The sequence below is a fragment of the Hippocampus zosterae genome, chromosome 6 (genome assembly GCF_025434085.1).
Source record: "Hippocampus zosterae strain Florida chromosome 6, ASM2543408v3, whole genome shotgun sequence".
Taxonomy (NCBI): Eukaryota; Metazoa; Chordata; class Actinopteri; order Syngnathiformes; family Syngnathidae; genus Hippocampus; species Hippocampus zosterae.
Window position 1 is genome coordinate 26,051,299 of NC_067456.1, and position 12,647 is coordinate 26,063,945.

A 12,647-nucleotide genomic window follows, 5' to 3' on the forward strand; every position below is an offset into this window, starting at 1 on the left:
GGAGATCGTTAGGGTTACGTGTGGAGAACTGAAACCGAACGCTTCTCCTCGTTCCCTCCTGGTACCAGAATCGAGTCTCCTGTCTCCTCCTTTTGGTTATTCTTGAGTGTCAATTTGGACCAATCTGACAATACCACACACATCAAAATAACATGAAAGTACAGCAACTTCAAACTTTAAATGAAGGTCCCCATTGTTAATGGAAGTGCCTTAGGATACATTTCTTTCGATTAACCTAAGACACATGATGAGATCACACCCAATACCTAAAATTCACACATTAAAAAAATGAAAATGGCTACCGAATGTAGTTGGGAGGCTCATGTCTTAGTTTCTGTTGTAGCATTAATGACAAATTAGCTGTCAAAGTATACATATTTTGGCTAACTGAATATGGCCAGTAGATGGCGGCGCGGCTACCCGCACCGGCTTCTCTCTTTCTCTCCCCTTGCAAAGTGTTCTTCGTGTTTGTGTTCTTAATGTTCCTTGTTTTCACTGCCTTGTGCACCAAGACGCGAATACCCTTGTGAGTTTCTGCTCGCCATCGGCAGAACTACAAAAACTAATTTATGAAGGCGGAAAAACTGCTTAACTGTGGTCTGCTGCGTAACTGCGATCCGCCGCGGAGGCCTGCTCAATCACCGACCCCCACTCCTGCAACCAGCCCGCAGTGGAAGCGCCAGAGACGGAATCTAAGGAAGCAGAAGAGGGGGAAGCATGGAGGTATCCAGGCTAGGCTAGCAGCTAGCCCTCATCGACCAGCTATCCCGACCATCACGCTGGCCAACGTACGCTCGCTGGACAACAAACTGGACTATATCCACTTACTTCGAACATCTCGCAAAACCGTGAGTGACTGCTGCGTCCTTGTTTTCGTGTAGACATTGCTCAACGACAGTGTCCCAGACCGGGCTATTCGGCTAGCTGGGCTAACGTACGACCGAGCAGACAGAGAGCTCGTTGAGGAGGGGAAGACTCGCGGCGGGGGACTCTGTGTTTACATCAACGATGCCTGGTGCCAAGACGCTGTTGTGGTTTGCAAGCGCTGCTCACCTACGGTGGAGTTTATGATTATCAAATGCCGGCCATTCTACCTGCCGAGGGAATTTTGTGCCATATTGATGGTAGCGATATACATTCCCCCTGGCTCAACCAACAGCAGGAGTATGGCCCTGTCTGAACTCCATCAGCGAACAGCAGACAGCCCACTCCGACACCTTTCTCATCTTGGCTGGAGATTTCAATCATGCAAACCCCAAGAGTGTGCTTCCACAACTCCATGGCCACATCAACTTCCCAACAAGAGGTCCAAATATTCTGGATACCATCTACACTACAATCAGATGATCCTACAAAGCCCTACCCCTCCCCCACCTTGGTGCCTCAGATCACACCACTGTGATCTGGTGGCTCGTATGCTATATCCAGCATACGGGCCACTGATGAAAGTCGTCAAACCAGTGTGGAAGCAAGTACGAGTGTGGCCTGAGGCGTTCACAGAAGCACACCAAGACAGTTTCTCCAGCACAGACCTTTAGTGAGGTTTAAACATGCAACCATTAACCTCAAAAAGTACGCGAAACCGTCACGTCCTACATAAGGAAGTGCATGGATGATGTCACGGTCACCAGAACCATCACCATCCGGGCCAATCAGAAGCCATGGCTGAGAGGTGAGTTCCACATGCTCCTGAGGGCCAGGAACACTGCCCACTCAGAGCTGGAGACGTGGTGGGCCTCAGGACTGCCAGGGCCAACATGTCACGAGGCATCAGACTGGCCAAGAGACGATATTCAAGAGGATTGCAGACCAGTTCAAGGACAGCTGAGACACCAGGAACCGGTGGTGGGGGAATCCAGACTATCACAGACTACACACCCTCTCTGCACACCTGCAACAGCTCCTATCACAGACTACACGCCCTCTCTGCACACCTGCAACAGCTCCATCAGTCTTCTGAACAACCTGAATGATTTCTTCGCCCGTTTTGAGAGGGACAACACCACCCCAGCACAGATGACCCCAAACCCTCCTGGCGACCAGGTGCTGACGCTTTCCCTTGATAGTGTGAGGCGACCCCTCAGGAGAACAAACGTACGAAAAGCGGCAGGTCCTGACAACATTCCTGGTCGCGTCCTGAGAGACTGTGCTGAGGAGCTCACAGATGTTTTCACGGTCATCTTTAACACCTCACTGAGCCAGGCTGTTGTCCCCACTTGTCTCAAAGCCACCATCATCATCCCGGTCCCGAAGAAGTCATCCCCCTCCAGCTACAATGACTACCGCCCGGTCGCACTCACCCCCATCCTCATGAAGCACTTTAAGCGGTTAGTCATGCAGCACATAAAGTCTGCCCCACCACCCTGGGCCCCTACATGTTTGCATATCGGCAGGGCAGATCAACTGCCGACCCCATCTCCACCGCCCACCACTCAGCCCTCACCCACCTGGAGACCAAGAACTCACACGTCAGAATGCTGTTCATCGACTTCAGCTCAGCATTCAACACCATCATCCCGTAGCAGCTCATCCACAAACTGGACCACCTGGGGCTCAACACAGGCAGTTCGGGTTGGCAGCAACACCTCCGGCACCATCATGATGAACAAACGTGCCCCACACGGATATGTGCTGAGCCCCCTCCTCTTCACACTGCTGACCCACGACTGCAGTCCTTCGTCCAGCTCCAATCTCTTCGTTAAGTTTGCGAATGACATGACTGTAGTGGGTCTCATCAGCAATGACGATGAGACAATCTACAGGAGTGAGGTGACCAGGCTGGCCTGTGGTGTAAAGACAACAATCTCCACCTGAATGTGGAGAAGACAAAGGAGATTGTTGTGGACTTCAGAAAGACGCACTCCCAGCATGCCTCACTGACCATTAACGGTGCCACAGTGGAGAGAGTGAGCAACACCAAGTTCCTGGGAGTGCACATCTCTGAAGACCTGTCCGGGAGCCACAATACCTCATCACTGGCTAAAAAAGCCAATCAGCGCCTGTACATCCTCCGCAAACTGAGGAGAGCAAGAGCCCCACCACCCACCATGCAGATATTTTATATAGGTGCCATTGAGAGCATCCTGTACAGGTGCATCACTGTGTGGTATGGTGCTTGCACTGTGTCCTGCCAAAAGACTGACGTGAGAGCAGCTGAGAAGATCAATGGTGTCTCTCTCCTCCCACTCATGGACAGTTACTACCCCTGTCTGACCCGCCAAGCCATACGGATCGCAGGTGACCCCACCCACCCATCTCACAGCCTCTTCGGCCTGCTGCCGTCGGGAAGGAGATTGCGGAGTCTCCGTGCCAGAACCAGCAGGCTCAAAAACAGTTTCTTCCACCAGGCGGTCAGGAGACTCAACTCCCTCCTGCTCTGCCCGCACTCCCCGCCCGCTGCCTCTGCCCGACCCCTGCCTCCTGTCACAGACTATGACCCTCCCCTCATCATTCGACAACTACGTATTGCACAATGCACTACCTCACTTTACCCACAATAGCCACAAGTGCCATTGTTTATGTTGTTGATATTGTTTATAATGTCAATACTGTTTATACTGTTCACATTACATTAGCTGCTATCTTGTCTTAGCTTTGTGTGCTTTATGTATTCAGCATGTAATACATAAAGCATATTTGACAATAAAGATGACCTTGACCTTGATTAGAATCAAATGGGGTTCGAGTTAAACAAAATAAAATAAACAACAGAAGAATGACCCTTTCCATGGCAATTGGAGTAAAATATGTAATTGTTATTTTGAAAAATGCATGCCATAAGACGTCTATTTACAAAGATGCATTCATCCACCATTCATTTTGTTATGCTATTCCGGGATGGGGTGGCAGATGCAGCAGCTTTAGCAGGGAAGCCCAGGCTTCCCTCTCCCCAGCTTCTTCTTCCAGCACTTCCAGCTCTTTAGGCCACTCACATCTGTGATCTTTTTCTTTCAGTCATGACCCGCTGCTTTTGACACTAGGTGAGTGCTAGAATCCATTGCTTCTGTCCTCAGTGTTCCACTGTGTGGTCCCTCCCGCTGTTCTGTCTTTGGTTACCTTTCCCTTAAATCACTGTAGGCTGGGCGTTGCACCTGTTTCACCTGCCAGTCCTCACCTCATCAGCGACACTCTCCTCTGCAGCATAAAGGCCAGTCCAAAGAGCCACCCAGTTCTTCAGCTACCTTTCCTGCCATACGCTCTGCTGCCCAGCTGTTGTGCCCAGCCCTCCAGTACACCTTGGTTTGGTTTCTCTGACTGCCTTCGGTTCCTGCCTCCTTGACCTGACCCTCTACCCTGACAGGAAACCAATACTGAGTTCATTGTGTCTTACTGGGGATCCCGTGCTTGTCTTAAGCTGAGCTTAACCGTGAGGGTATGAATGTAGATCGAGTGGTAATGTGAGAGTTTCACCTTTTGGCTCAATGCTCACTGCAACAGACCAACACAGGGTCCACATGGGTGGAGACACTACGCCCATCTGTTTAGTGACCCCCAACTCCATTGCCCCCTCTCACTCGTGAACAAGACCCCAATCATCTCCTCCATTAGGCGAAGGACTTTGAATTGGAGTGGACAATCCCATTGCCAGCTGACGACCATACTCTCATATTAAGAGGTGCTGATTCTCATCCCACCCACTCCCAAACATAATTGGGGGCTTATCCGGGATTATGTTATGACACTTCCACATGATGGCAATAGAGGAAGGGTCTAACAAAAATGTGGGAGTTGGAGAGGAATAAAAAGTGGTGCACTGTCAAGGTCTGGACTTTCTCAAAACAAAGGGGTGGGGGGCGTAGAACAATTTAACAGGGGCACACGACACTACACGACATAGTTGGAGTCAACATTCCTGAATGCCACTCCCTTAGTACATCAATGAAGTGAACAAAATGAACCAAAGATAGTTATGGTGAATTTTCTAAAACATGAATTGAGTGACTGAAAGAGAAGATGCAAACTCCACACAGGAGGACCGGAGCCCTGAATCGAATCCATGACCTCTGAATTGTGAGGCAGACTTGCTAACCAGGGAACCACTGCACCACTACTTGATGAGAATATTCATCAATATTTACCGGTAGTAAAGTTTACCATTTCAACCATTTCCTCTTGGGCATCTTCATTTGAGGGACCTTCACACTCCTAAAACTTGTCGTAGTTAATATTTCTCTTATTCTTAGTTAGCTGATATAAGCTCACAAACGCACAACCATGCACTGTATGTATTATTGTGTTGCATGCTAAAATGCTCGCTGGTCAAGTAAAGTTGCACAAAGGCTGTTAAAGCCTTTTTGTATTTAATGGCTTATGTTTTGGACACAAGAAATGCAAAATTTAAGTTTTAATGTGTATTTGTTTGATGATGCCTCAAGACAATAAAATACAGTTTGCTGTTTATGCACAGATAGGCTTTAAGAAATAAAATCTGTTTATTGTATGAAAAAGGAAACCAAATTATTTTTCACATATTTTGTACCTTATAAAAATATTGAACCATGTTCACAATGTATTATGTACCATGAATGAAATAGTCCTTCCATTTTTCGATCCGCTCTATCCTCACAAGGGTCGTGGGGGGTGCTGGAGCCTATCCCAGCCATCTTTGGGCAGTAGGCGGGGGACACCCTGAACCCGTTGCCAGCCAATCGTTGGGCACACACAGACGAACAGTCATCCACGTTCACACTCACACCTAGGGAGGATTAAAGTGTTCCATTAGCCTGCCATGCATGTTTTTTTTTGGAATGTGAGAGTAAATCAGAGTACCAGGAGAAAACCCATGAAGGCACTGGAGAATGTGCATACTCCACAGAGGAAGGCCAGAGCCACAATTGAACCCTGCACCTCCGCACTGTGAGGCCGACGTGCTAACCACCGGACCACCAAGCCGCCTAAATGAAATATGCAAGTGCAAAAGTAATTTCGGGAATGTCGCGGCAAGCTCACTGCCAGCGTTCATTTAATTCTGAATTCTTATTCGTTTTTTCCACCCCTCAAAGTCAGCAGGGTCTGAAGACCTCCAGCTACCTAAAGCTACCATCCCCGATGGATGGGGTCATGATCGGCCGGACCGGGGGAAACGACAAACCTCTGCTCTGCTGCTGGAGACCTCATGTAAGAGTACCAGGTCAGAGACCTGGTAAACAACCGCTGCGTGTGCTCACTTGTGAGATCTTTTACCTTTCATCATCAAAAAAGGCATCCATTAGTACTTCTAAAATTGTTAATATGGTTCAGCATTGTTGTCAAACACTATTATGCTTATTTGTATATACTGTAATTTTATGACTTTGGTCACAACTGGCTTGTTGAAAACCAGAAAATGGGAATGCACAGCAAGTTTCCTTGCTGCATCGTTGTTGGCCAATCAAATATCACTGACGACATTGCTCCAATCGGCCCAAGACAGCTGGCGCTTCAGAACAGCCCCCGAGATCATTCTAAAATGTGGTTCCATTGGAACCGCGAGGCCCCAAAACAGTCAAATGGAAAAGTGAACATCCAGGGCTAAGATTGCCGTCTCGGTGTCAAGCAAGACTAATGGAAAAGTGGAGGCCTCGGGCATGATGCAGGACATGCTGGAAAAACTATTTGTCCTAGTTGGCTTGGTAAGGACTTCAGGTCCCCCCAGAAGAGCAGATTATGGAGAGGGAAGTCTGGATTTCCCTGCTGGCCTGGTGAAAATTTAAATTAAAGATTGACACTCACTGTCCTGTGATTAATATTGTAAGTAATGATTAAATGATTGTAATAATCAGATTTAAATTCTAAATTAGTTTTGATTGTATGTTATCGCTTCAAAGTTCAGTCCAATACATTGCATTAGTGATCTGCCACTTTAAAAATAACGGACACTATCATACCAATGCGTAAACCCACTCAAGGCCGTGTCTATGCATGTACAGTATATGTCTATGCTAAAAGCATCACAGTCATAGGTGTTAATATACTTTTTAGTTTCAATCTCTGTATTGTTTTATCAATCAAGGGCGTAACTGACGAAGATGAGTTTGTGTACATGTTTGTTATGAGCTAAGCTGTGAAGTTAAAGTAGTTTACCTGAGTTTGACAGTCACTCTTGAGTGACTGTCTATGAGTTTATGTCGCCATTGTATTTTACTCGATTTTATTGAAAAAGAAAATCCTCAAATCCGAATGAACTATATTGGAATCTCCCATACTTGGTTCATGAGGTGGCCTCAGCACTCTGCATCATATCATATTGGTGGTTGAGGCAACTAGATTTGCACCCTGCACTGTACTATATTTCTTTCAAAAACTAAAGTCGCATGCTCTTGAAAATTGCTTATGTTAGAATTAATAGTAACTGATTAGGCATTGCTTTACATCTGATGTTGCCGTTTCCATCTTCAGAATAGTAGTAACAAGTAGTTTTTAATGTAATTTTAGAATATTAAAGGTGTATTTTCTGCCAAATTTGTGGTGCCTCATTGAATACGTAGCACCTTTAGCATTCCCCCTATGGGAAAACTGGCTAAAACCTAAACATTTTCAAAATTATATTGGACAAGAAAAAATACGCTTCTGGGCCTATTGTCTATGAAACATCTCAGTGACTAGTTTCATAATAAATTTGTTATCGACTTACATCCTCAGATTCCAACACATGACATATCATCTTGTAGTGGCTGTGTGCTTCCGGGTCTGAGGGGTTGACAGTTTCTTGAGAATCAGGTGGAGGCATTCTGCATCTGGCCATCAAAACCACACTGTTCTCTATGTCTGCAATGTAAGACATGGTGCGCAGAGGATAGTCCATCATTGTCTCCTGTAAATCAAAGAGCCCCAACAGTCCTTATGTGATGAAATCCAAGCTGAAAATCCAAGAGATTTGAATGTAAAAACACCTAACAATTTCATCCATCCATCCAGCCATCCATCCATTATCTTAACCCCTTTATCTTGGAAAAAAAAAACAATTCCAATGAAGTTGGGATGCCCCGTTATTACTAAATTGAATACAATTATTTGCAAGTCCTTTTGAGCCTGTATTCAATTTAATACACCAGGGGTGGCCAACCAGTCAGAGACTAAGAGCCAATTTTTTTTACTGTGTTACTGCAAAGAGATCTTACACATGGGCATCCCGGCCTCGCGCACACCCACACCCACACCCACACACACACACACACACACACACACACACACACACACATGCACACACATATATAAAATATAAATAGTGTTTACTGTACATATTTTAAACATGCTGATACCCACATACACTTACCCTTTTTGGGCAAGCCGAATAAGGTTTTGGATCCCAATAATCGCAGACGTCAACAATATCTCCGTGACAAACAAATAGTTTAATGTATATAATAATAATGGTTAACAAAAAGCGCTTGAATCCAAAAGGCAAGGGAAGGGAACAAAAATAGAACCGAGTATGCAAAAGAAAAACAACGTATAGAAAAACACGCGAGAAAAATCCTATATATAAAAGTCTGTCGAGCAGAGTAAATAGTACCGAGAAGCTTAGAGCAAAAAACACGACGAGAACGATAGCAGAAAAAGGTCAACAAGCGTGTAAGTAGCAATGCAATACACAATACTCAGACAACCCTTTGACAGCCAAAGGGTCCTGTATACAACGTTCCTTAATTACACGATTGGCAGCAGGTGTGCAACCAGAAAATAAGCTCGGACTGCCACCTACTGGCCAGGCCGAACAACAGAACCCTGACAACACTTCCACATTCATTCATTCATCTTCCGAACCGCTTGATCCTCACTAGGGTCGCGGGGGGTGCTGGAGCCTATCCCAGCTGTCTCCGGGCAGTAGGCGGGGGACACCCTGAATCGGTTGCCAGCCAAACGCAGGGCACACAGAGACGAACAACCATTCACGCTCACACTCACAGGTTAATGTGTTATCTTATAACATAAGCTTACATCTCTAACCTTTCCTTATACAGTGATCCCTGAACGTATGGTGGTTAATGGGGACCGGGACCCTGCCCCGATAAGTGAAAAACTGCTCGCAAGATTGGCTGCCTTTACAGCAGCTCCTATACTTTTTGTTCTTCTACTTTCTTCCTTTCATAACTTTGCTGCTGTAAATTGGAAATTTCTTCATTATGAGATGAATAAAGGTGTTTTCTCTCTCTCTCTCTCTCTCTCTCGCCACGCACGTAGCAAACACAAGACGCAGTAAACCAGAGAATCAACAGCGCAACAAGACACAAGGCTTCCCTAGTGTTTTGTCACGCTGGGCGGGGCTGCGAAGATGCGCAGCCAATCAGCTCACGGGAATAATCCACTCGTGATTTTAAAATTGGTTGGATGATCTGAAACCTTTATATGAGATAAATATGCAAAGATACATTAATCATTAAGTGGGCAAATACTAATTCAAAGTTCTGTAGTGTGAGTTACGCTTTGTTGAGAGATGTTTCCCCTCCTTTTAATACATGTAAATATTTGGCAATATCTATTGCTTTTCCAAACACCTCTTGTAAAAATCCACTTCAAATTTGCTGAAAATTATTTTTGTAGCCCTGTGATTGGCTGGTAACTGGTTCAAGAATGTCGTATGCCCTGCGTCACGTTAAGACAGCAATAATTATCTTAAGAATAAAGAGTCTAATAATAATCGGCTGAAGAGTAAATTCAGCCATACAGACATTAAAGTGGATTCAAGAGCTCGGAGTCAATATTGGATCATGCCCACTAGGGACCATCAAAGGAGTCATGACAACTCACCCCTTCAAATAATTCGGTCCGGAGATGTTTTATCCTTTATATTCAATTGATGTTTTGAAAAGCCTGACACTTGGCCTTACAAAAATCGATTGATGTCAAATAACGCTAGAATGATTGGGATAGAACTTTACTGTTGAATCCTGGCCTCTGACAAAATTCATAGTAAGTCAATATTTTGGGGAAAAAAAACATAATTGTGTTCTTGACATTTGGACTTTATTGGAACTGGGGTTTAAAATAACCCATGTAATGTACAAGCATGGTTATCTCTTCCTTGGGTGTCTTGAAAGGCGCTTATAAATAAAATGTATTATTATTATTTAGTTTTTTTGACTAGAATTCAAACTGATGTCAATTTGACCATGTACTTTACTCGGAAAACTTCAGTTTTATTTCTAGTGTATACCTAGCTTTGAAATGATTGAGTCGTCCTCAAACAATTCAACTAAGACACTGATGCAGAACATTATCAAGATGATGAAGAGAATACAGTCCAATATATAATATGATCTGACTATAGAATCAATGGTATGGTAATGGTTAAAAGGGGGCACTTGTGGTTATGTGCACTACAATCAGCAGGCATATACCTGGGAATCTGCATTGAGCATTTTTATTCTCTGAGTGGAGATGAAGAGATCAACCGCTGTCATCGCCTGGGCACCATCCTCAGGGGTCTACAAACATACGCATATGGGAACAAAAAATACATAGTGAGTAGGTATTTATATTTGCCAAGTCCATCCTCACCACAGCAAACACCAGTAAAATGACTCAACTGTGCAAAACAAACCCAGAAGGACATTAATTCAAGATGCAGACCATTATTGTCTGCAGGTTTGTTTTGGTACTGGGGGTGGGGCTCGTTGGCGAGCGCCTGGTGGCCTGCACCGATGGGGCCCGGCCGGGCTCAGCCCGAAGAGGCAACGTGGGTCCCGCTTCTAATGGGCTCACCACCCATGGGAGGGGCAAAAGGGGTCGGGTGCAGTGTGACCTGGGCGGCAGCCAAAGGCGGGGACCCGGTGGTCCGATCCTTGGCTGCAGAAGCTAGCTCTAGGGACATGGAATGTCACCTCTCTTGCAGAGAAGGAGCCCGAGCTGGTGTGCGAGGTAGAAAAGTTCAGATTGGATACAGTCGGACTTACCTCTAGCTGTAGCCGCTTTGCTTGTTGCCAATTCAAGGTTGCCATTGGCTTGTGGTATACCGAGATACTTGAAGCTGTCCTCAATGTGTGTTATTGTTCCTTCAGGGAGTGATACCCCTTCAGTGTGGACGTCCTTGCCTCCTTAGTCATCATCCGACTACATTTCTCAAGCCTGAATGACATCCTGATGCCACTGCTGTAGATCATGGTTGTGTGGATCAGGGAGTCTATGTCCCTTTCCCTCTTAGCATACAGCTTTATGTCATCCATGTAGAGGAGGTGACTGATCGTAGCTCAATTTCTGAGGTGGTATCCATAGCCTGTCTTGGTGATTACTTGGCTTAGGGGGTTCAGTCCTATGCAGAACAGCAGTGGGGAGAGTGCATCACCTTTGTATATGCCACATTTGATGGACACTTGGGTAAGTGGCTTGTGGTTTCCCACATCCTCATCGAGTTCGCAACGAAGGCTCTTAAGGTCCTGTTCACCTTATACAACTCCAAGCATTCAGTGATCCATGTATGTGGCATCGAGTCATAGGCTTTCTTGTCATCAATCCAGGCTGTGCACAGGTTGGTATGTCGGGACCTGCAGTCTTGTGCGACTGTTCTGTCAACTTGGAGCTGATGTTTGGCTCCTCTGGTATTTCTACCAATGCCCTTCTGTGCTTCGCTCATGTATTGATCCATATATCCACTTATCTTAGCCGCAATGATGCCTGACATGAGCTTCCATGTTGTGGAGAGACAGGTTATTGGCCGATAGTTGGATGGGATCGATCGTCTCGCCCATCTCCCTTTTGTTCCAGTAGCCCATTTTTCATCAAGGTGCTCTGGTTCCCCAGCACCTGACCCAGACCTTGTTTGGCCGGGCGACGTCTGAGCCGGCATGTCATTCATTTTATTGTCTCTCATCATTGTATTAGGTAGGCATTAGTGTGAAGGATCTTGCCCAAGGACCCACACCTATGTTATTTCTTGCTCGAAATAACAATAAAAACCAGACAGACAGTGAAATACTGGAACTGGTCTGTTTTCAACTGTCGTCTCATACCTTCACCAACAAAGGGTGCTAATATACTGTGGAACAGCCATAAAAGCCTAGTTCACATTTAACAGTATTCAACCATTATATCCACATACAAACACGAAAAATCCTGGTCCGACATCACAGTTTTTAACTTTTCGTGTTCGGTCCGGTACCAAATTACCGCAAAAAATGAGGGATTACTATATTGTCAAATACAGAGTGGAAACGATTACCGTATTTTCACGACCATTCGATGCACAGTACGGTTGGGTGCAGTCTCATTAATGGGTGCCATTTCTGTATTTTACAATAATTTGTTTATTGCCCGGGTCTTATTCTTGCCATTGAGCTGGCTTCTTAGGAATTGCCTCACTCGCTGGAGGTATTTGGCCGAAGCTGCTTTCCTTGTTGCCAGTTCGAGGTTGCCATTGGCTTGTGGTATACCAAGGTACTTGTAGCTGTCCTCAATGTCTGCAATTGTTCCTTCAGGGAGTGAGACCCCTTCAGTGCGGACTACCTTTCCTCTCTTAGTCACCATCCGACTACATTTCTCAAGCCCGAATTACATCCCGATGTCGCTGCTGTAGATCCTGGTTGTGTGGATCAGGGAATCTATGTCCCTTTCGCTCTTAGCATACAGCTTTATGTCATCCATGCAGAGGAGGTGACTGATTGTAGCTCCATTTCTGAGGCGGTATCCATAGCCTGTCTTGGTGATTACTTGGTTTAGGGGGTTCAGTCCTA

General features: G+C 45.6%; 3 protein-coding genes across 3 annotated transcripts in view; 2 read left to right on the top strand and 1 right to left on the bottom strand.

Moving 5' to 3' along the window:
• fxn (frataxin) overlaps positions 1 to 12,647 on the top strand; it is a 162,588-nt gene that overhangs the window by 77,963 nt on the left and 71,978 nt on the right. The window lies entirely within an intron of this gene.
• LOC127602247 (amyloid-beta A4 precursor protein-binding family A member 1-like) overlaps positions 1 to 12,647 on the bottom strand; it is a 50,074-nt gene that overhangs the window by 10,180 nt on the left and 27,247 nt on the right. The window contains exons 5-6 of the mRNA XM_052068280.1: positions 10,320 to 10,406; positions 7,613 to 7,792 (exon numbers count right to left, since the gene is read on the bottom strand). Of these exons, the coding sequence (XP_051924240.1) occupies positions 7,613 to 7,792; positions 10,320 to 10,406 (267 nt within the window). The remainder of the gene's footprint in view (positions 1 to 7,612; positions 7,793 to 10,319; positions 10,407 to 12,647) is intronic.
• LOC127602260 (uncharacterized) lies at positions 441 to 7,583 on the top strand. Its single transcript, XM_052068298.1, has 2 exons — positions 441 to 3,980; positions 4,078 to 7,583. The coding sequence occupies exon 1, from the start codon at positions 1,609 to 1,611 to the stop codon at positions 2,812 to 2,814; it is 1,206 nt and encodes a 401-aa protein (XP_051924258.1). The 5' UTR covers positions 441 to 1,608; the 3' UTR covers positions 2,815 to 3,980; positions 4,078 to 7,583.